This window comes from Chiloscyllium plagiosum, chromosome 9, assembly GCF_004010195.1.
Source record: "Chiloscyllium plagiosum isolate BGI_BamShark_2017 chromosome 9, ASM401019v2, whole genome shotgun sequence".
In the NCBI taxonomy this organism is placed as follows: Eukaryota; Metazoa; Chordata; class Chondrichthyes; order Orectolobiformes; family Hemiscylliidae; genus Chiloscyllium; species Chiloscyllium plagiosum.
Genome location: NC_057718.1, coordinates 38283766 through 38308885, shown reverse-complemented (window position 1 = coordinate 38308885; position 25120 = coordinate 38283766). Strand labels below are relative to the sequence as shown.

At 39.0% G+C, this 25120-nt stretch overlaps 1 protein-coding gene across 8 annotated transcripts in view; it reads right to left on the bottom strand.

Annotated features, from left to right (window-relative positions):
* LOC122552789 (transcriptional-regulating factor 1) overlaps positions 1-25120 on the bottom strand; it is a 290789-nt gene that overhangs the window by 75089 nt on the left and 190580 nt on the right. For 6 of the 8 annotated variants that reach the window (XM_043695723.1, XM_043695722.1, XM_043695729.1 and 3 more), the window contains 3 exons: positions 15542-15661; positions 11887-13580; positions 375-421 (listed from right to left, as the gene is read on the bottom strand). In XM_043695723.1, coding sequence (XP_043551658.1) covers positions 375-421; positions 11887-13296 — 1457 coding nt within the window. In that variant the 5' untranslated portion in view covers positions 13297-13580; positions 15542-15661. The remainder of the gene's footprint in view (positions 1-374; positions 422-11886; positions 13581-15541; positions 15662-25120) is intronic. The other 2 variants (XM_043695728.1, XM_043695727.1) reach the window with 2 other exon arrangements.

The following is a 25120-nucleotide window of genomic DNA, read 5'->3' as shown; positions in this document are numbered from 1 at the left end:
TATGAAACTAATGAAATGTCAAAACAAACTGTACAAAACTAATGTTTCAAGTCTAGATGACTCTTCATTAGAGCCGAAGTGAAGTGTAGAGGGGGCAGCATTTATGCTTGTACAACGCTATGTGAATGCCTCAGTTAAAATAAAAGGTCTTTACCTTTCTTTTGTAGTTTATACAGAAAGTTAAGGTGCTTTTTTTTGGTTTTCCGCATTTCATGTGACATCACTCAATTGCTAAAGGATCATTTGTATTTATGCCATATAGAACAAACATCCAATTCAAGATTCCAAGGGAGTTTCAAAAACTCAAGAGTTTTCTGTTGCTTTAGCAGAATGTCTTCCTAAATAGCTACTAATTATGAAAAATAGTTCAATACCTGAGTTCAACAGTCGACTCCACTGGCTTGACGTCAGTCAGAGAAATCTGGAAGAAAAATCTGCAGTAAATCTTTCCAATACTCTGATGCAGTAAATTCAATTCCAACCAGTACAACATTCTCTGCTTTTGACAAGAAATTCTGCACGACATTAAATATGTTATTTTACTAAAGAGAGAACAAATGTGATTTACAACTAATTTTCCACAGGTGGTCTTCATTTCAAAACTGACTTATCTTTTGTGCAAGCACATTCCTAAAACCTTTTGGAAGGAAAGAAGACTGTACTTGACAAGCATCCATTTCAAGTCCAGCTCTACTCTTTCACAGGACATGATAATCCGGTTATCTGACTTCAATAAAGACCTCAACAATTTAATGGGCTACTGCTTACTTCAAAACCAAAATGATATAGCAAGCAATGAGGGAGATGTAAGACTCTCCTCAGTCTTTGAAGAATTTATCAAATTTAGCTTGGAGTAGCTGGTGAGCTATAAATAGTCTTACAACTTCTGGGACTGGAAATCAGAAAGGGTCTTCACTCTTGGTTTCTACCCGGTGGTCCAACCAGAAAATGTGTCTCTGTAGATTTTGCACAAGATCATGACAGGATAGGATGGCTCCATCAGAATACTGCCACCTAACCTCTGCTCACAAAGTAAAAGTGACTAACATTCACCAGCTTGGTTTACCTATCAAGCACAGACAGGGTTTTGGACATGTACCATATCATATACCAGTGCATTCAAAAGAGCAAGTGAACAAACAAAGTGAAGGAAAACACTTGGAAAATATGCTCCTTAGATAATATCTTCAAAAGGGTTATAGCTGCTAGGACAGATGTTAGAATGTACATTAAAGGGGGATTTGTATATTAACAGTCATTTTATGTTCTCATTGAACAAAGGAGCAGACTCATTGGGCTGAATGCCCCACTGCTGCTCGTAAGCTCTGGTTGTGGGGGATGAGGCAGCTGAGAGGGAGGGAGGGTGAGAGAGCATGACAGCTGAAGTGAGAGTGAGAGTGAACACTGATGCAGGTATAGGGACAAGAAAGGGACATGCATTAGGGACATAGCAATTAAAATAAATACACTGATATAAGTAATTAAATGTACGCCACACAGGTACGGTCACACTGAACTACCCCAACAAGACAAGGAAGAAACAGTACCAAATAAAAATTAAACCAAGTTATTTGAGGAGACATGGAACTCATCACACCTGCATAATTCAGAGGTAATTGCCATCTCATAGAACTAAGGGTCCAATGTTTCACCATTTGTTCTGCATGGTCCTTTTCACACTTACTCAAATGTTTCAACAACACAGCATTTTGATCTGACATCTTTTCTTGGAGGACTAAATGCCAGAATTCACTAACAGAGCAATATTATTGACAGCTTAACTCTATAATATGGATTTTGGTCTCAACTTTTTTGTTTATCCTTCACTTTTGAAGTTCAGGGTTAGCTCATCCAAACCTGCCCTAGATAATCTGTAATTGTGAAATACATTGACAAAGATTCTCAGGTGATGGCTGGACCAAAAGGAATAAGAAATGTTTTAGAATATGTTAGAGAAGGTAAAAATGAAATGAGGATGTGTGCAGCATAGAGAAGGTCAACATAAGTGATTTGTTAATTTCTCAATGCTTGGAAAAGAAAGTCATTTCTATTTGATTTCTATGTTTGGATAAATCACCTGCATATTGAATGATAGATCACCAGAACGTGAGCAAGAAGTCTGAAACAGAATGAGATCTCTATTCATCACTAACAGAGATAACAGAGGCTCCAGTTCTGGTGAGAAGAGCCCCACAAAAATCAACTGCTCAACATAAACATTTCAAACACTGACCAGTGTTACACTGCCACCAAAAATATCAAAAACACCACCTATAACATTACCGTGATATCTGTTTCAAGAAAAATGGGGGGCTTTCACATTATACAACTCAGGATGTTCTTTCTCCAAGAACTTTGAATATAGAAGTTAGTTGTACACAGAATAAATTCAGCTAACCAGTAACATCAGACTTTCTGGTCTCGACAGTAAACATTTACAACAATCTGAAGGTCGGTTTTGAGATATAAAAATAGACTTGAAAAACTGGGACTTTTTTCCTTGCAGCAGAGGAGGTTTAGGGGTGACCCTATTGAGGTTTATAAAATCATGAGGGGCAGAGATAAGGTGAATGAAATGTGTCTTTCCCTAGTGTAGGGGAGATCAAAACTAGAGGGCATATTTCTAAGGTGAGAGCAGAAAGATTTAAAAAGACATGAGGAGCAATGTTTTAACACAGAGAGTGGTTTGTGTGCAGAATGAACTGCCAGAGGAAGTGGTAGTTGCAGGTACAATTATACAAATGTCTTTTTAAAATGTTGTAAGTTCACAAACAGAAAAGCTTTGGAGGAATATGGGCCATACACAGGCAGGTGGGACTAGTTTAGTTTGTGAACATGGTCAGTGTGGACTAGTTGGACCAAAGGGTCTGTTTCCATACAGTATGACTCTATATAATTTTAGCTACTGGATAGACTACTTCAGAATAAATTAATCTAAGGCACTCACCCACAATCCATCCTCACATTAAGGTGACACAGGAATTGTACTGTTTATTTTGCTTTGTGTACACTAAGTGACTGCTGAATTCTAAATTTCACTTGCATCTTCATACTTAACATTAAAAATAGAATTTGAAGATCTATTTCAGGCTTTCACTTCACAGAATTGTTACAGCACAGAATAAGACTATTCAGCCTGAACTGGTTCTACTACCTAGTACCAATCTCCCGACTTTTCCCCATATCCCCACACACCATTACTAATGAATTAATCTGAATTCAATCTGCTGCCACCATATTTCCAGGCAGTACATTCCATACTCCCCTGATTTGCTGTGCAAAAAAGCTTTCTCCCCACATCACCCCAACTTTACTTCATCTGGTTGACTCTTGTCACCAGTTTTCTAATTACAGTCTGTGCGTATTCACTGAAATCATTGGTAATGTTTCCAGATCAGAAGCTTCTATTTGTTATTGAAGAAGCAGAACAAGCTTCAGCTAGATTTGTTTCCATTGTGTATGACTTGATGACCCAATGAATATTTCAAAAATTCTATAGCTGTGTTCTTAACAATTGCATCACTCGCCTCAGCAATTTGCCTGAAAACATTGAAAAACATTTTAGTAACAGTAAATAAAAAGGTTTCAAGAATGATCAGATGGTTGACATTTATGAAATAACTGAGGTGCAAAGAGACCATGGCAATGTTGTTGAGATCCAGATTATTCAATCATCTGTTGTTACTATATCCATCCCTCTGTGAACATCTCCAACAGTCCCTCTTCTGCTAGTCCTGAACTTGTATGTTTACATGCAGTGAACATTTGCCTCCTCCAATGCACCCCTGGTCGATCAGCCTCTGTGTAAACCTGAGGCCATCCAAGAAGTCATTGTTAGGTTGCAACTTGCACTACAATCTTTTCTCCTGTCATCGCTGTGTTCCTTTAGTACTTGGTTATAAAACATCTGGATTTGAGAATATTCATCCCTATTTTCAAATCCTTGCATGGTCTTGCCTCTTCCTGTCTTCATAATTTCAAATAGTCCCAGTGATGCATTCGGTCTGAACTAATCCTATCTCAAAGACTCACGATTTTTACCACCACTGGTGGCTGGACCTTCAAATGCCAAACTCCAAAACACTGGAATTCCTCTCTTGAACCTCTCCACCTTGCTAGCTCATTTTGCTTCTTTAGAATTCCTTTATTCTTAAAGCAGCTTTTGTTGAAACATTCCCCAACTTTAAACTACTAGCTAGGATTCCCCTAGCTGCGCCGCATTCTCAGCTAATGGAGTTCTGCCATGTGCGGGACAGAAATAGTGGAGTAACCTTGTGCCAGATTTCCTTCTACCACTACTTACGTTCCCTTCTCTGTATTCCTAGAGACATTTATTTTTGATATGCACCTGTGCTGGTTATGCAGGCAAAGGAATGACGGAGACAAAAAAACTGCAGATGCTGGAATCCAAGATAGACAAGCAAGAGGCTGAAAGAACACAGCAAGCCAGGCAGCATCTGGAGGGAGAGAAGTCAACGTTGCAGTATAACCCTTCTTCAAAAGAAGGGTTACACTGGAAACAAGGAATGACAGAAGCAGACATATGGCACAATCTCAGCTGGATGATGGAAGGCAATTTACAATAGAGAAACTTGACAACTTAAATGTTCTGAGTAGCGTGATCTGCTTAGAGGACGTACAAGTATTAACTTTGAGGTAGAAATATGAAACAAATTTCTGAATATAATCTAACAAAGGTCTTAAAACTCTGCCCAGATATTTGCTACTATGAATAAAACCATAACTAAAATGTCAGGAAATGTATTTAGTAAATAAAGAAATGAAGCCCAAGTAGCAGAGTTACTTGAATACATCTAGCAGAAACAAATATCAAAACTAGAAGGACAGGAGTGCATCGGTGGCTAGAAGCTAACAAGTCATGAGAAAAGCTAAGCAGTGCATAAACAGAATCAAGATAATTGGGACACCAGTAAAGGTGGTGGTGGTCACAAGAATGATATCAAAGGTACTAAAAGGCCAGAGGTCTCTCAATCTCTACTGTTTTATTAGTCCAAGAATTTAAAGTTTGAAAACTGAACATATCACTGCATGTAATAAAGCATATGATCTTACAGATTATTATTTAGTGCAGTACAAGTCTGACAAATTTATTACTGAAACAATTTTACTTTGGAACAATTTACGTTTGCAAAATTCAAATAGAAGTAGAAAATTTGAATTTTTTTCCACCCTTGTTTTGTGATTCGCTCTTTTCTCAGGACTTATCCATGGCATGCATTATTCCAACTACTATCCACTTTTAAAGCAAACCACAAGAAAGAACAAGGGATCACAAATCACCAGTATTTTCCCTCTGAAGATGATAGAGCATCAACACAACAGAGATTGCCGCATGTGAAGAATCAACACATTGAAGTATTGAGGTTTGCTCCTGCAGAACCTCTCAAATTATTAATTGGTATCTTGCATGATGAACCAAAAAGGAGGCTGATAACAAAGTATCTTGCATTTATGCAGCGCCTTCAACATGGAAAATTATCCTGAGTTGCAGAGGCAAAGATAATAAAAGGAACAGGAAGTGCAACATGATGGGAGAAGCAAATCTAAGCTCAGTTTATTAAAGGGGATAGAGAGATAAAAATCAGATGAGCTTGAGGAGTGATCCAGTTAATAAGTTAGGGATCTAAAATGATCTTGCATGCATGAACAATGGAGGCACAATGACTGGAATGAGAAGGGGAGTAAACAAAAGAATAACAGTGTGAAAAAACATAAGAACAAGTTACTTAGAATCCAACTTGGAAAATGGAACTAAAGGAACAACAAATGATTTCACCACTCCCATCAGAATGATCTCAATTTTAATATCTTCCATTGGGAGATATAGCATAAACTTAATTTTGACGCTTCAATTTAAATCTAATTTGACCGAAAGAAATCTTCCAAGAGTGAAGGACAATCTTTTGTTGTTGAATTAAATCCTTTGCAAACACACAATAAACAATGATGTTATGCCAGTATTTGATTGCATTGAAGACAATAAATTATATTGCAAAAGTGGGGTATATACATATATATCCCTAATTTCATTTATTGCAAGTTTGGGTTTCTGGCTTTGGAGTTAGAATTCTGTGGGTGTTCTGTGTGCATGAAGTTAATAATTAAAATGAATGTATTTCTGTAGGCATGGTCATTTCTTTTAAAACATTTTTTGAGTTCTGGTCTAACACCGAAAGGGCTTTTTGTACACCATTAATGGATTAATTTGCTTACTTTAGATTGTTTTGCAATGCAGCCAGGTAAATAATGGGGCCTTAAGGTTTGTTAGAGACCTCTGAATTTTTTTTTTAAGTTTAACATATACAAGGGTGAAGACTGTATCAGAGAAAACAAAGAGTAGGCATTATTGAGTCTATGTCTAATTGACAGAATCTTACAAGTGGAGTCCCACAAGTATTTGTGCTGCATCCTCAATCTTTTACAGTTTACATCAATGACTGAGAAAAGAGGCACAAAGGCAAGGTAGTTAAATTTTCAGATGTCACCAAGATACATATGGATGTATATTATCAATAACAGTAAGGATGCTGCAAATGGATATTGATAAAGTTTTTTGCCATTCATACAATCTATCCAATAGAGCATAATACGGGAAAAAGTGAAGTTTTTCAAATGAAAAAGCAGAATATTACTTAAACAGAGAACAATAGAGGCATCTTGGTGCTTGAATGCATGAGACTCAAGTCGTCAGTATGTAGGTACAATATGCAATTAAAAAGGTCAATGGGACACTGTCCTTTGTTAGTAGAGGCACTGAACCTACAAGATGCAATGCTTCAGTTATACATAACATTTGTGAGACAATATCTCAAATACTGTGTGCAGTTTTGGGCTTATTTAAGGATTAATGTAAATTCAAAGTTTGGGAGAAGATTTGTAGCTCGGGTGTTCGTTATTGTGGTTCTGTTCGCTGAGCTGGGAATTTGTGTTGCAGACGTTTCGTCCCCTGTCTAGGTGACATCCTCAGTGCTTGTGAGCCTCCTGTGAAGCGCTTCTGTGATGTTTCCTCCGGCATTTATAGTGATTTGTACCTGCCGCTTCCGGTTGTCAGTTCCAGCTGTCCACTGCAGTGGTCGGTATATTGGGTCCAGGTCATTATGCTTATTGATTGCATCTGTGGATGAGTGCCATGTCTCTAGGAATTCCCTGGCTGTTCTCAGAGAGAGGGAATTCCTAGAGGCATGGCACTCATCCACAGATTCAATCAATAAGCACACCGACCTGGACCCAATATACCGACCACTGCAGCAGACAGCTGGAACTGACAACCAGAAGCGGCAGGTACAAACCATTATAAATGCCGGAGGAAACATCACAGAAGCGCTTCACAGGAGGCTCCCAAGCACTGAGGATGTCACCTAGACAGGGGACGAAACGTCTGCAACACAAATTCCCAGCTCAGTGAACAGAACCACAACGAATAATGTAAATGCACTGCAGACAGTTCAGAGAAGGTTTGCCAGTTTAATACCTGGAATGAGTAGATTGACTTATTGGGATAGACTGATATTCTAAGCTTGTTTCCACTGGAGTTTAGAAGATGGACAGGTGACTTGAACGGAACATATGTCTGGCACAGCAGTGAATCTGCACAGCTACTACCTTTGCTGTTTGTTCCAAGTACTTCTGGACATCGAATGTTGCCAGGGTTGGAGGGTTTGAGCTACAGGGAGAGGCTGAATAGGCTGGGGTTGTTTTCCCTGGAGCATCAGAGGCTGAGGGGGAAACCTTATAGAGGTTTATAAAATCAGGAGGGGTATGGATAGGGTAAATAGGCATGGAATTTTCCCTGGGTTGGGGAAGTCCAGAACTAGAGGCAAGATGTGCATGTATGGAATGAGCTGCCAGAGGAAGCGGTGGAGGCTAGTATGATTATAACATTTTAAAGGCATCTGGATGCGTTCATGAATAGAAAAGGTTTCAAGGGCTATGGGCCAAGTGCTGGCAAATGGGACGAGATTAATTTAGGATACTGGTCAGCATGGACGAATTGGACTAAATGGTCTGTTTCCAAGCTGTACATCTCTATGACTCTATGTAAGATTTTGCATGATTTTACAAGGTAGATGTGGAAAGAATGCATCATCTTATGAGTCCAGAATTGTGGGTCACTATTTTAAAAGTCGGGGTCACTTCTTTCACACAGAGATGAGGAGGATTTTTTTTCTCTCACATAGGATTGTGAGACTATTTTTTCTGCCTTAAAAGGCAGTCAAGTGGGGGTCATTAAACATGTTTTACAGCATATTTCAATACACACTTGTTAGACAAAGGATCAAAAGTTCTTAGATGTAAATTGGAGCATGGAATTCAAACCATAAACAAATCAGCCATGATCATATTGAATGGTAGAGCAGGTTCAAGGGGTCAAATTATCTACTTCTGTCCCTATCTGGTATATTCATAAAGAGGACTGGTGTATAAAAAGTAAAAAATCAATCATTTTATTTCCATCTTCATAAAACAGCAAGTAGACTTTGAAAAGCCAGTTAATAAGGTGCAACAGAATAGACTTAGCAACAAAATTGAACTTCGTCAGACCAAAGTGGCAGTGGCAGAATGGACATCAAACTCAGTCAGTAACAAAAAGCAGAAAACCAAGATGAATGGTGGTTTTTGCAACCATGCCCCTGCCCTCACCAGGCCCAGTAAGTCTAAAATACTGACAGTAACTAGGGTGTAGAGGATACAATTTCAGCTTGATGACATGAAACTGCGAAATGCAGTAAAAATAAGGAGACTTTTAAGAGTCATAAATGTGGAGGTGCCGGTATTAGACTGGGATGACAAAATTTTTTTTTAAATTCACACAATACCAGGTTATCGTTCAACGGGTTTATTTGGAAGCACTGGCTTTTGGAGTGCTGCTCCTTCATCAGGTAACTGAAACAGGATCATAAGACACAGAATTTATTGCAAAAGATTACAGTGTCATGCAACTAAAATGATATATTGAACAAACCTGGATTGCTGTTAAGTCTTTCATCTTTTAGAATGGGTTGCAGGTTTCGGTTCATTAATATGTAAATCCCAGAACTACTTCTAAGTCATATTCTCGAGATAACTTGAGGTTTTATAAAAAAAGATGACATTTCAGCTCAGACAATGCATTAAAACATTTATGAAGCGAAACCTGCAATCCATTCTAAAATATGAAGGACCTAACACCAATCTAGGTTTGTTCAATATATCATTTCAGTTGCATGACACTGCAACCTTTTGCTATGAACTCTGTGTCTTATGATTCCCTTCCAAAGCTACCTGAAGAGGAGCACTCCGAAAGCTAGTGCTTCCAAATAAACCTGAAAGACTATAACCTAGTGTAACAAGAGTCATAAAGGCATGTAGCATGGAAACAGACCCTTTGGTCTAACTCATCCATGATGACTAGGTATTCTAAACTAGTCCCATTTACCTGTGTTTGGTCCTATCCCTTTAAACCTTTCCTATTCATGTACCCATCCAAAAGTCTTCTAAATGTTGTCATTGTACCTGCCTCTACCACTTCCTCAGGCAGCTCATTCCAAATATGCACCATCCTCTGCATGAAAAACGGTTAATAAAATATGATGCAATGCAGTGTGAAGTGATGCATTATGAGAAAGAGGGGTGAAATCATATAAATTGAACAGTACCAACTTTGAAGATAGCACAAATTAATAAAACTCTTTAAAGAGGAGCATGTAGAATCCTTGGGGCTTTATAATTAAAGGCACAGAACACAAAAGTAAGCAAACTACATAAAGTCTTAATGAATAATTGGTTAAGTCTCTGCTGCAGTGATGTGTCCTTGGTCCCACAATCTTAACTGGCGCCTTGATATCCCATTCAAGTATCCCCACATTTATGCATTATTTCCATGGCCACAGTACAAAATATCAGACTTCCATGAGAAATTAGTCAAACATATGTACATATGAGAAAAGACTGCACTATTTACTGAAAACCTTGAGGTAAAAGAATCAATACAGAAAAATCGATATGAAACCAGACAAGATGCCATGTTTATCATGTGTAGTCAGACCACCAATTCTGTTCAAAAGCTTTGGTCAAACCAAGTACATGGGTTTTAAAAATAACACAGGAAGGTTTAATGCACTTAAGTGCACAGTTATGTTCAGAATTGGCTATGCAGTGTAATTTACATTAAAAAATTCAAAGGACATGGATTAAGCAAGCAGTGTTCAGATTAGAGGAACTCTAATATTTCAGAAATAGTCCACAAGACTGAATCAATTTCCATTAGGGAAAAAAGACTAGAACATGATCCAGATTTTCCAAATGGAAGGGAGAAATTAAAACTGCCAATTCAAACATGTTAAACCACAATTGCAAGAGGACAGGATGGAGCTAAGAAACTTGTTTAATTTTCTGTCAATTTAGATTCTGCAACACTAACCCCTGCTACCCCTCTGTTAAATGCTTTCTAAAATTAGTTATTGTGTGAACCTGCACCTCTGAAGGAAAGAACCAATTAGGACCGAAACAGAAAATTGAAATAATAATTGCAGACAGGAATGGTCTACCAATACATAACTGAACTGTCCTAGAATTATAGGATATTTTGCAACTAACGCACAAAGCAACATCAGTGAATGCTGAATCATGAAAATATGGATTTGAGGAATGATGTGAAAATAAATCATTTTACAGCCGTACGTCTGGAATTAAAGGAGAAAATCAATGTTAAAAAAATCTTTTCAACTTTAAATAAATTGCCAACTCTGTGATTAGGGAGTTGTACGCGGTGTGTGCACAGAAAGAGTTCTATTTAATAAACTGTATTTTCTTATTGCATGCTTTCTTAGAAATCTCAAAACTCAGCACTATGTTAATTCAATGTTTATGGATACAAATATGAAGTGATCTTATCTGCAACAAAATTTACAATGTTGACTAGAAGAACCAAATTTCTGAAATATAATCACATGAATTTTTAACTACATTTATAATATATATGATTGTTATCATCCTTTTAATATTTTCATACTGCTAGAACACAAATTTAAATACAAGTTTAATTTGGTATTGTTTTGGTTTGGTTTAGTAAAATGTAAGATATACAAATAAGAGAAGGGCCTTGAGTAGTGTTGTAAAACAGTTCAGGTACGAAGTTCTTTGAAGTTTGCATCACAGAGATAGGGTGGTTAAGAGGCATTGAGTATGCTTGCCTTCATTGTTCAGACCTCTAAGTACAGGGGTTGGCACTTTATGTTGAGGTTGTACAGGATTTTGGTGAGGCCTCTTCTGGTGTACTGTGTCCAGTTCGGGGTTTCCCTGTTATAGGAAGGATAATATTAAATTGGAGATATTTACCAGGATGCTGCTGGGAAGGGAAAGTTTCAGTTATAAAGAGAGGCTGGATAGGCTGGGACTTCTTTCACTACAGTGTAGGAGTTTGAGATGACCTTATAGAGATTCATAAAATCATGAGGTGTATAAGGTGAATGACAAGTGTCTTTCCCTAGAGTGGGGGATTTCAAAACTAGGGAGCGTATTTTTAAGGTAAGAGAAAGATTTGAAAAAGACATGAGGGGAAATTTTCTTCAGCAGACAGTGGTTCGTTGTGAAATGGATTTCCAGAAGAAGTAGTGGGTGCAGGTATGGTTATATTGTTTAAAAAACATTTAGATAAATACATGAATAAGTGGTTGGAGTGATTTGGGCCAAGCGCAGGCAAGTGGGACTATTTAGTTTGGGATTATGGTCAGCATGAACCGGTTGGACGAAGGGTCTGTTTCCGTGCCGAATGATTTTATGACTCTGCACCCGACTACATATTCAGAACAATTTACAGGTTAGTGAAATAAATCAGCAAACTTTTTCAGACAAAATTTTAATTCAAGTCCCATCTGGGAATTTTACCTGAGACCAAGTATAATTATGAGATTGCTGCTGAGATACCTTGACTGAATGAGGAATATTAGATGGTGCTATGAGAGGTCTTTGGGGTACCACAAGACCCCCAGGATGAACCATTTTATTTAGTTCCTTCCTTGTAACTTCCTCTGCACCTTCTGAAGCAGGGATGCTTGTATGATGGGCAAGAGAAGCCTGAATTCTACTTTCTGCACAAAATGGTTTCTGTTGCATAGCTTCTTCTTGTTGCTGATGCAATTGATTTTGCTGGTACATTTGCCTATAGTGCGGCTGATCTTGGTAGAAATACTGAGAGGGTGCAGCCATCTGTATATGCTGAGATGGGTGGGATTGTTCTTGAGAGTACTGACGCGGCTGCTGCATGGTCTTGTGATTTTGGTCTCCATGATATGGTGGCGGTGGCTGCATCTGTGGCTGCATGGGTTGCTGCAACTGACACAGAATCTGCTGCGATTGACAGAATGGAACTGAATGCATGTGGCATTGCTGCTGCTGCTGCACTGAACTGTGTTGTTGTGATTGCTGATGTACAAAATATTGTTGTTGTGGGAGTTGCTGAATCTGCTGAGACAACACTTGTTGAGCCTGCAGCTGTTGAACATGCGATTGCTGGTGTTGCAACAACGGCTGGTGTTGAGGCATTTGCGGCAATTGCTGGTACTCAAAATACATCTGCTGTTGCTGCTGCTGCTGATACTGGATAGCTTGTAACTGCTGCTTTGATTGTGCAACTGGAAACCCACAATGCATTTGCTGTGTTAAGGAATGTTGGAATCTCTGCATTGGATGAACAGCAGCTTGTTGTTCAGCTGGAGGTTTTTGGGACAGCAGTTGCCGAAGTGTGCTGTCACGCGCATTCTCAACCATGGCAGTCTGACTTGGTTGGCTCGATGCTACATTATTAGCCTGTTGCATTCGGAGGTTCTGATTTGAAAAAACCTGCGTGAAGGAGTCCAACTTGTGCAAGACATCACTCGTCAACTTCTGAGAGGTGGTGTCATTGGCTGAAGATGAATACACATAAGAATATCCATCTGGAACATCAGTCTGAGCATTGGACGTCCATATCATAGAGGAATTATTAATGTCATTCTGCATTTGCACATGATTGCCAGCATTAGAATGAGGCCAATTGTTTGGATGAGATGGCTCTATCCTAAGGCTTTTCGTAACAACTGGCATCGTTCCTGCTACTGCAGCTTCCCTTGAACGTGGGGGAAAATGTGGAGAAGGTGGAGAAGTCTGAGATGTATCCATGCCTGTAGATCCATAGCTATGATTCATATTACCACTCATGTTGGTCAGAGGGCTGGACTGTGGCTGTTGTGGATAATACAAATTTTCTGTGTTGTTCACAGCATGATTTGTCTTGTACAAGGGTTGGTCTCCCATCATTTGTTCTTAAGGCAATTCAATCTTTAAACCACAATATAACTTCCAGGCCCGTAACAAAACTTAGAAATAGCAAAAAGAAGTTTTGAATCCACAAGTCCCTGAGCAAGTTTTTCTTTAAGCCACAGTGGATTTCAAATTTTTAGTACAATTTTCCTTCTATTTCAAGTGGTCAATGCAGGATCTTGTCCTCGAGTCAAAATGAATCTTGATTGAAGCATCATATCTTGGTAAAAATTTCCACGACACATCTCAAAGTTGCCCAATTAAGTAAACCATCAATATACCTGTAATATGAATGAAATAAAGGTCAGGAGGTGACATCAAGCTTAACTTGTAACATTTTTCTATTCATTAAGGCAAAGATCGTTCATGCTATTGAGTGGTGGCAGTCAACGTTTTTCAGATACCCAGATCAGGTACAGCATAGCCAGAAGCAGAGTCGAACTACGTCTACTTTATTCCAATAATACACCTCAGCCCAAGTTTTCTAACAGCATCTGTACAGCACTCATGAGACATGCTTACTATTTCCAATATCAGTTATTATATGGTGATTGCTAATTTGTACAAATGTTATGATTATCAGACCTTACACAATATCAACTAGTGTGAGACTTGCTAAACCATTTGTTTAAGTCATTCTAAACAGCACACTGTGAGCACTTGCATTTCATTGACCAGATCAGTTTGCACCTAAATCTCAGAGGTGAAATACTGGCACCTAGCCACCTGGCCCACATAGTGCACTTGCAAATGTTAGGTACTTCAACAAATCTCTATGAATAAACTGATGGTATACTGCAGTCAAATCCAGCCAAACCTTTATGAACTGAATGTTTTTGAGACAATCATAGATTCTGTTAGCGCACTGCTTTAAATTATTACAATTTATTACAGTTTATTTCAGTTTAAATTATTTAAACAATTGCTGAAAGAAACAATGGTTTCAGTTTGCAGTAGAAATAGCGACCAGGCTATCAACACACCACTGTTGTAGAATAAATTGGATATCAATTTCTAGTTTCTACATATTCATAATTAAATCTCTGAAATCGGTAAGTTGCAGACACTCCCTGACAAACTTCACTGCACTGATCCCTCACCAAGAAACTAGACACAAAGAAATGCGGTGGCATGAAACTTCAGCTCAAACGTCACAGATGCCATCATGTGGGCCAGGGAAAATAAAAAGTCATTAGTAAAGTGCTATAAAATCTCCCTGAAAATAAACTTTTAAGATTGCACAACCTCTCCTGACAGTTAAATTGTTATTGGAGATTTCCTTAAAACAAATTTTCTTGACTTCTTCTTTCTGTACCTATTCTCTTTCTTGTATTTCACTTTCGGTACATAATTCGGCATTGAATCAACAATGTTAATTAGTAGTTCCTATGTGAGACAGTGAGTATATCAGGAAGAATGGTTCAATCTGATTGGTTAACAACAAAGCTTTTGTACATGTCCCTGAATGCCTCTGGAGGGCACCACACTGTTTCCAATTTCAAACAACTGCAACATCCAGGGTAAAAGCGCATAGAGCGCTTGCGAACACATATAAAAACAGCTTGCACCATTCATTTACAATAAAGAGCACAAAAAATAGTGACTGACCACCTGCTGTTCTAGTAAAAAATATTAACTGCGCTAGATCACAGAACAAGAGTCAGGGTTTTGTGACATCACTGAAATGCAGACTAAGGTTCTGAGGCAGTTCAGTAGCCTTCTTCATCAAGGGAAATAACAGCTAGCCAAGTCCGATTCAGCCAGAAATCTAACAATGAGAAAAGCCCATTGAACACACCAGAAACTCTCTACAATCTATTATATTAACGTACTCAGCATTAGCTCATCTCTCCTCCTATATGATCTCAACAGCTTCAACTAGATGAATGATTACAGCGCAGGAATTAACAAAGTATAATAGCAAGCTCAACCTGCTCATCCCTTTGTTTTATTTATATTAAATTAAATTTTACAAAACTTAAAATGGACAACTATATGGTTACAGTTTACCTTGAACAGATTTCAAGATTCAAAAAAGAAATCTGCAGTACTTAAAACACAATGAGTACAACATAATGGTAAAAATGAATATAGCAAGATGGAAAAATTGCCATGTATACAATCCTGTTCTTACTCTGCTAAGATAGTGAAAGTCATTTTTTTAAATAAAGTATTTATTTTCATGAATATAAACAAATCTTTGTAGAATGCGTCATCCAGTGATACCATGCAAATTACTTACTAACTGGAGTGACTTTCATGCCCCACTCGGCTGGCAAAGATGATGAAAAGCAGATGGATGTTCTTCAGTACCGCGGGGATGCTGCTTGGCATTTACCTCACATTTAAGAGCTATCATTGCCTGTAATAAAATTCACAGAGCTTGTTTACTTTCCTGGTCTGCCATTATGTCACATACAAAAATGTTCCAAACGCTAGATCAGTTGCTAGCAAAGGTACATGGATAATAAACAACATGAAAATCTTTTAAATGGTCAAGTCAGCATTTCAGAACATGTTACAGTGGTTAAAATTAAATGAATAGCTCAGACAATAACAGGCAGCAATAATGTACATTTACTTTTAGCTTCACCATACCATAACACCTGCTTTGGACAATTTTTGGACAAATAATTTGCATATGGACAATCCACTGAGAAGTGAAGATATTAATTGGATAATAATAATGCCTCTTGTCTGAAGACAAAATTTACAAAAACTTCCTAATTACCTTCAGCAGAGGTTCAGTATTCGATTATTCAAAGACAGCACTGGGATGTTATTTATAGACATCATAACTAGGATTGTTTCATTTCTTAGTTTATCAAAACTCCAATCACTGTGACAGAAACTTTCGATACGATCAACTGTGTGACTTTATAAATTCTCATTTAGTGTACATGTCTGCATGCCAATACACACAAAATAGGGAAAGAATGACTTACAAACAATTAAACTTCCATGTTACACCAGACAAATCTTTCTTTGCAGTACAAACAATATTACACTGATTCAGCAGCATGAAGGTTGTTGACAATTCGGTGACGTAAAAAGTGAGTGAACATAAAATACTAAGAGTTGACCAATTTGCATGAACGTGAATTATTTTCATTAAGAACCAGGTCCACAAAAACTGAATTGCCCAACTGAATTTGCATATTCACGTATATACAATATTGGGTGCACATATTCGTATATCAAACTGCCAAAGACACAAACTGTGATTCTTACAACCACTGGATTTGCAATTAGTCATGCAGTGTGTACAGTACTATCTTTGGTGCTGAAATTCACCAAAGATCCTTCAACAGCACGTTCGAAACCCACTCCCATCCAGTAGGATAAAGGCAACATGTACTTGGGAAAACCACCATCTACAAGTTCCCTTCCAAGCCACGCATGATCCTGACATGGAAATATATTGTCATTCCTTCACTGCTGCTGGGTCAAAATCCTGGAATTCCCATTTAATAGCATTGATCCTTTACACCACTTGCCCAAACTTGAATGTGACCACTTGCTTTGGACCTTGGAATGTGACAAAGTCCTACACAGGCCATGGGTGTTGTATAAGGACCTGAAAGGGTTAATGCTATGCTTTGTCTTTAGTATCACTATGATGATGTCATTATGGGCTTGGAGGTTGTCGAGAACAGCTTCAGATCTCTAAGGAAGAACTGATGCAATGGGAATTTGGCTTCAAGAGGGGCAAGAATAGCAACTCAACATTTCTAGACAGACACATTTCAGCTAGGAGAAAAGGTTAAAAAGGTGGGGATGGAGCAGTATTGGTTAAAAGAATAAATTATAGCTGTGAAGAGGGATTATACACATACTGTATTGAACCATCCAATCATGTTGTATGGATTGACAACAGCAACAAAAAAAAAGGTCAGCACATCCAACAAGACTAACATTATCTACAAGATACCCTGCAAAGACTGTGAAAAAATACCACATAGAAGAAACAGGAAGCAAACTGACCACATGTGTACACGAACATCATCTCACCACTGCCAGACACGACCAGTCCTCTCTCATTTCCAACCACACAGACAACGAAAGGCACAAATTCAACTGGGACAATGTAACCATATTGGCACAGGCTAAACAGGGACATGGGAGAGAATTCCTTAAAGCCTGGCACTCCAACCGGAATTCAATAATCAGCAAACCCCAAATACAAACCACTCAGATACAGAATCGGAAGTACCAAAAAAACAGAGACACATAAATACCAGGTGGAAGAGACCACCAACAGTATATCAAGGACACATTGACGATGTCACCTAGTGAGGCGGCGAAACGTCTGCAGCAAAATCACACCAGCTCAGCAAACGAATCTACGACCTCATCCACAATGTGAGCTACAAACCTTCGCAAAAACTCTAAAATATGGATATCAAAAGTGAGAGAAAATAAGAGAAACGCAGTTTGATAGCACCAGCTTGGATTACAATTCAATGAGTTGTTTTTTTTAAACTTGTTTTCATTTAATTTTTGAAGGTTTTTTTTACTGCTAATAAAACATTGTTTTCACAATGCTCTCTTTCATTCACTGGTGACAATCAGTCTGTACACTCTCTTGAAACGTGTTTTATTCCTCCTTCAAAAGGGGATTTGCAAAGAACAGCAAGTGGAAGACATCCAGATATGACTCCTTTCTGGGACTTCATCAGAGTGGGGAGACAGAATACGACAGCAAGAACTAGAGCGCGAGCATGCGAGAGAGACTTTTGATGCTTTCTCTTTGCAGGCTAGCAAAGATTGGTTCTCTGCTGCACTGCTCTTGTGCATTTCCAGACAAGCCTTCAGCACCTAGACTGGAACCAATCACAACATGGTTGTCAGGCAACCGTCCCTTGGTTCATAATCCATTGGCCCGTGCTGTCTGTTTTTTTGTTCTCATCGTTCCAAAGGAAAACGACATTGCATACAATTCTCTGTTGGCTCCAATGAACATAATATTTAAATCAGCAGGCCATCTCTTTGCACAGTCTCCTTGGTTTAAAACAGGGTCTTCCGCTTTTATTCCACAGTCCAAAATAAAGATGATGTGGCCCCAACAATAAATAGCCTCCTATCACTAGGTGGCAGTAATTGACCATCCTGCTATCAAAGGCAAACTCACAGTATCATACCTCATATGTCCACCACCTTTTTTGCCATTTACTCTCTCTTCCTTTTGCTCAAAAAGATTTCCAATTACAGTCCACAACCCTTGGTTAAAGGTATATATCTGACAATTCCAACGCACTCCTGGCTGACCTCCCACATCACACCTTCTGTAAGATCGAGGTCATCTAAAACTCTGCTGTCTGTTGACCTACAATTCTCGCACTCTGGTGATCTTCACAGACTCCCATTAAGCAATATCCCAATTCAATTTTCCTTTCTTGTTTTCAAATCCTTCAATGGGCTCCCTATCTCTGGAGTATCGTCTCACCCCACAACTCGCCAAGATATCAGTGTTCCTCTAATCTTGGCTTCTTGTGCATTTCCAGACCATGCCTTCAGTTGTTTAGGCCCAAGCTCTGGAACCGCCTCCTTAAACCTCTCCAGTTTTCTCAAGTCTTCTAAGATGTTAAAAATCTACCTCTTCAATCAAGTTTTTGCAACTTGCCTTGATATTATCTTCCATATTTTAGCATCCAGTTTTGCCTTACTATACTCCTATAACTAAACTAGGATATTTTATTATGTTGAAGGCACTTAATAAAAGCAATTTTTCAAAAACTTAGTCAGAAAATTTCAGAAACCTGATGAGGTCAAACTAGAATAGGCCCAAACCATGCAACTCTCCAACAACCACATCCCATATGCTTCTTTGGCCTTGTTATTTATACTTGTGTTAATTTCTGTGCCTACTCTGAAGTCCTCCATTATGGATCTGTTTGAACACCCAATTCTCTAGTATAGGAAAGAGAAAGACAACTTAGTGGCATAATGTAAAGACAATCTCTCCCTCAATTTCAGCAAAACGAAGGAGTTGCCATCAAATTCAGGAAGCTGAGTAGAGGTCACGCCCCTGTCCCTATCAATGATGGTCGGTGAGAATTTCAAGTTCTGAGAAGTAAATACACCAACAATCTGTCCTGGTCCATCCACAACGACACTCCAGTCAAGAAAGCACAGCAATTTCTCTATTTCCTCAGAAGGCTAAGGAAATTTGGCATGTCCACAACAACTCTCACCAATTTTTATGGATACACCACAGAAGGCATCCTATCCAAATTCATCACAGCTTGATATGGCAACTGCTCTGCCCATGACCACAAGAAATTGGAGAATTTCAAATGCAACCCAGTCCATCATGAAACCAGCCTTTTCTTCCTTTGACTCCATCTACACTTACCAATGCCTCAGGGATGCAGCCAATGTAATCAAAGATCCCGCCCACCCGACAGAAGATACAAAAGTTTAAAAATACATAGCAACAAGATTGTCCACTGTTACAAGACCTATGAACACACCTTTTCCTGAAGAAGGGCTTATGCTCGAAACATCGATTCTCCTGCTCCTCGGATGCTGCCTGGCCTGCTGTGTTTTTCCACCACCACATTTTTCAACTTATGAACACACCTCTCAGATATTAAAGTTGATCTTTCTCTGCACCTTCTTTGTAGCTGTAACACGATATTCTGCATTCTGTTCTATTACCCTGATGTACTTACGTAGGTATCATTTGTCTGGCTAGCACGTAATCAATACTTTTTACTGTACCTTGGTATATTTGACAACAATAAATCAAATCAACCTATTCTGCTCTGCTTTTTTTCCAAAGAAATGAGATTTCACAATCCTCATCTTTGAGGGCCTCCACCACCATGACTATTCTCTTATTTTGGACTCCCAGGCAAACTCTCAATGCCTGCTTGCTTTTTAAAAATTTTCAATTCCACTTCTACTCTCATTTCTTCCTCCACTTCTTGAATAGATTTCCAACTACACCACTTGTATTACAGTAGCTTTTTGTACCTTTGATGACTCTCATAAAAAAGGTTTTCTGTACTCGAATCAAATACCTATGTTACATTTGTGTCCTGCTCTTCGCATCTTTACTGATGAATACAAATACATTCCACATAACAGTGCTGATACTTCAAAGTCCTCATGAGCCAAGTATTCTACTGACATGGACCATGACGCCTGTCTATGGAAAATAAGCCTTTTATTTACAATTTGCAATACCTTAGGATTCATTACAGCAAAATTTTCTCAAGGTTTATTTCCTAATTTCAACAGCTTCTATCTCTTCTTGCTTTCTGTTCTTCATAACTCCCAATCCTCTACTCCTCGTATATCCCTGTTTCACTCCCCTCAACCCCTCTCATCATTTTTCTTACTACCCCATTGCTCTTACAAATTTGTCGTACTGAAGAGACTTGGAGATTCAGGTGCATAAATCTTTAAAATACCACAAACAGGTGTAGAAAATAACAAGGCTAATGGACTACTTGCCTTTATATATAGAGAACTGGAACATTACTAAGCAGAAGTTATGTTGCAGTGGGTTGGACCCCATTTGGAGTACTGAGAGTAGATATGGGAAGCACACCTTCGGAAGGATATATCAACCTTGCGGGGTTTCTAAAAGTGTACCTGGACTTCAGGGGTTAATTTGTGAGGGGAGATTATATAAATTAGGCCTCTGTTCTCCATTATGTCATCCGCAAATTTGATATGATCAAAGTCTTTAGGGTATTAATAGGAAAAGACAGGGAAAATAGAGATAAACTATTTCCACTGGTTGGAGATTCTAGAACTAGGGGTAATCATCTAAGAATTAGAGCCAATCATTCAGGAGAAATGTTAGAACATAGAACATTACAGCACAGTACAGGCCCTCAATGTTGCGCCGATCTGTGGAACCAATCTGAAGCCCATCTAACCTACACTATTCCATTCTCATCCATATGGCTATCCAATGACCACTTAAATGCCCTAAATGTCAGCAGGTCTACTATTATTACAGGCAGTGCATTCCACACCCCTACAGCTCTCTGAGTAAAGAAACTACCTCTGACATCTGTCCTATATCTATCACCCCTCAATTTAAAGCTATGTCCCCTTCATGCTAGCCATCGCCATCCAAGGAAAAACCAACACACCATATGGCCTCTTAGCAACCTTATCTACCTGGGTGACAAGAATCTATATACCTGGACACCGAGATCTCTCTGCTCATCTACCAAGAATCTTACCATTAGCCCAGTGCTCTGTTACTCCTTCCAAAGTGAATCCCTCACACTTTTCTGCATTAAACTCTATTTTCTGCCTCTCAGCCCAGTTCCACAGCTTATCTATGTCTTTCTGTAACCTACAATATCCTTTGTCACAATCCACAACTCTACTGACCTTAGTGTCATCCGCAAATTTACTAACCCATCCTTCTATGCCCTCATTCAGGTCATTTATAAAATTGACAAAAAGTGGACATGAAACAGATTCTTGCTGTACCCCACTAGTAACTGAACTCCAGGATGAATATTTCCCATCAACCACCTTCTGACTTTTTTCAGCTAGCCAATTTCTGATCCAAACTGCTAAATCACCCTCCATCCCATGCCTCCGTATTTTGTGCAATAGCCTACAGTGGGGAACCTTATCAAACATCTTACTGAAATCCATATACACCACATCAATCGCTTTATCCTCATCCAACTGATTGGTTACCTTCTCAAGGGGTGGTAGATGTTTGGAACTCCCTTCCACAAATGGTATTTGATGCTAGATTATTTCAAATATGAGTGTTAAACTTTTGTTTAGCAAAGATATTAAAGGATACAGGCCAAAGCCAAATATGTGGAGTTAGGCCACAGATCAGCCATGTTGTCACTGAATATTGAAGCAGGCTCAAGGGACTGAATGGCCTATTCCTATTTCTATGCTCCTATTACATCCAACAAAGTACAAATTTAGGACATGAAAAATAGACAAATAAACAGCTTACATATGCAGATGTTCATGATATTCCTGTCTCAAATTGTGACACTCACTACTGAGACACTTGGAGAAATACAGCATCCATTTGTACACAGGAAGCATCCACAAATGATTCAATTCTAAGCATCCAATTCAGTGATAAATATTGGCCAGGGCTTAGGGAAATTCCTCTGTTCTTCTTAAAGTAGTTCCGTGGGATTTTTTTCACATCTAGTGAGGTTGAAAGTAAACTCAGTTGTCCCTCAGACCTTGGACTGTGACGTCACTTTATTTTTTGTTTACGTAAAAGCACATACAGTCAGTTCTGATGTAACGTGATATTTCCGATAGTGTGCAATCTTGCATTCAAAGAAAATGGCACAATAACTAATGAGATCGGAATCGCGTTATTGCCAATACAGTAAGGAAAGTTTGCGTTCTACAAATAACATTCGGCATTCTTCAATAGTGTTAAAGCCAATTCATGTTGGAGAAACATGTGTTCTAGCAGAAGTAACTGTATTCCAACAAAATAAGTTAACATTATAGTCAATGTTCTTCAACAAACAGTAGTAACATTTAATGTTTCTGAAAGATGTTTAAAAAGATTTCAAATTTTCAGACCTCTCTTCAATGATTTGATGCTGCAATTCCTTCCTTCTCAGCTTCCCCTCACCAGTTCTTTCCGTTGCTTTTCTTTCCCTTGCCTTCTATTATTCCTACCCTTCTAGATGACTGTTCAAACTCTCGAAGACCAGTACCCATCTGAACTTACAAGAACCGATCGAACATCCAAAATTAACTCCCCAGGACCGAGAGGACAGTCACTCTGCCACTGCTGCAGACCCTGCCAAAATATCAGAGGAACAGAATAGACCCCAATTCATCAATGATGGAACAGTCACTCAAGTTGCGATCACCATGGCCACAAGAAATGGACCAGACCACCTGCTCAACAGCTCCCCGCAACCTCTCTCCACCACCGCAGCCATAGGAAGAAGAGAACATGAATCTGATTCAAAATTTAAAGGAAGAAAAGTAAAATTAAAACAGAAAGGATGCGGTCGGTCATTCAAGTGGTAGCGGACAAATGGGAGCCGAAAAACCACCTACCCTGTCACCTCCGCCATCTTGAAGATCACTTCATCAACAGTATACTCTGGATGCAATTTAAGCTTGTGCTCAAACATCCGCCCCTCACCTCCATCCAAGGCCCCAAAGGATCTTTTCACATCTCGATGTATTCTCCTCTACATCGGGGAAATGCAATGCCAAGTCATGAAGCATTTCAGAGAACATCTCTGGGACACACACCAAACAACCCACCGCCCTGTGGCCCACCAATCAACTCCCTCTTCCACTCCACCAAGGACATACAAGTCCTGGGCCGCCTCCATTGCCAAATACAAGTCATCCGAAGCCTGGAGGAAGAACGCCTCATCTTCTGCCTTGGCACCCTTCAAACACATGGCATGAACATAGACTTCACTCATTTCCAAATCTCCCCTCCCCCCACAGTATCTTTCATTTAACCCTCCAAATCGGCACTGCCCTCTGACCTAAGCGTCTTCCTTCCCACCTATCCAATCCACCCTCCCCACGGACCTAACAGAATCAGCCCCCACCTGCATCTGCCTTCCCAGCCACCAACTCCCCCAGCCCCACCCAAACCCTCCTAATCATCTCTCAGCCCCCTTCCCCCTCCACATTCCTGACAAAGGGTTTATGCCCGAAATGTCGACTCTCCTGTTTCTCGGATGCTGTCTGACCTGCTGAGGTTTTCCAGGGCCACACTTTGACTCTGCACTATTACTTTACTTGGGTTAAATTGAAAATTGAGGACAAGATGGGATACCAATATTCAAAACTGAGAGGATGGCAATGGCTCAAACCTGTCACAGAAATCCTCAACATCAACAAGCTGCAACAATCTGGCATACAGCATTATGAGAAACATTTTTTTTATATAGTCCGTAAATCAAAACATGTCATTTTTATTTTATAATTCATTAGTCAGACAATTGGTAGAATGGAGAAAACAATTTGGCACAGATTTTGTGGTAGTATTAATGTTGAAATTGTCAGCATTTACTGTTAGTATTGCTCTTACATTCTCAGCAATGTCTGGTATCCATACACATACAGCCCATGCTTTGATCTGAAGCTCTCCAGAATACAATCATCAGCAAACATGAAATAATTTGTCCTCTTATGCAATTAGTATTGCTGCAAATATCTATGAGAAAGCAATTCTTGCTAAATAAAGTGTAAAACGGCTTGAACAGTGAACTAAGTTCACAATTATTGCTGAGAATTTCATGGTCTTTGAAAATCAAATTGAGTTTGTGAAATGTGAATATTTTCATTTCAGATAAAATCCACAATTTGGAATTTTTTTTCCATAAAGTCTGGACAACTTCAGCTTCTCTTAATCTGCACGTTTAATTAATCATCTCTAAAATTTAGTGAAAGTGTATACATGTTGGCGTATTTTACTTCCTGATTTGTTATGAGAATACTTTAAAGTTGTCATTTATTTATAGAGCCACAGAGTCATAGAGATGTACAGCACGGAAACAGACCCTGCGGTCCAAATCGTCCATACCGACCAGATATCCCAACCCAATCTAGTCCCACCTGCCAGCACCCGGCCTACATCCTTCCAAACCCTTCCTATTCATATACCCATCCAGATGTCTTTTAAATGTTGTAATTGTACCAGCCTCCACCACTCCTCTGGCAGCTCATTCCATACACATACCACCCTCTGCATAAAAAGTTGTCCCTTAGGTCTCTTTTATATATTGTCCTTAAGGTCTCTTCTATATCTTCCCCCTTTCACCCTAAAACAATGCCCTCTAGTTCTGTACTCCCCCACCCCAGGGAAAAAACTTTG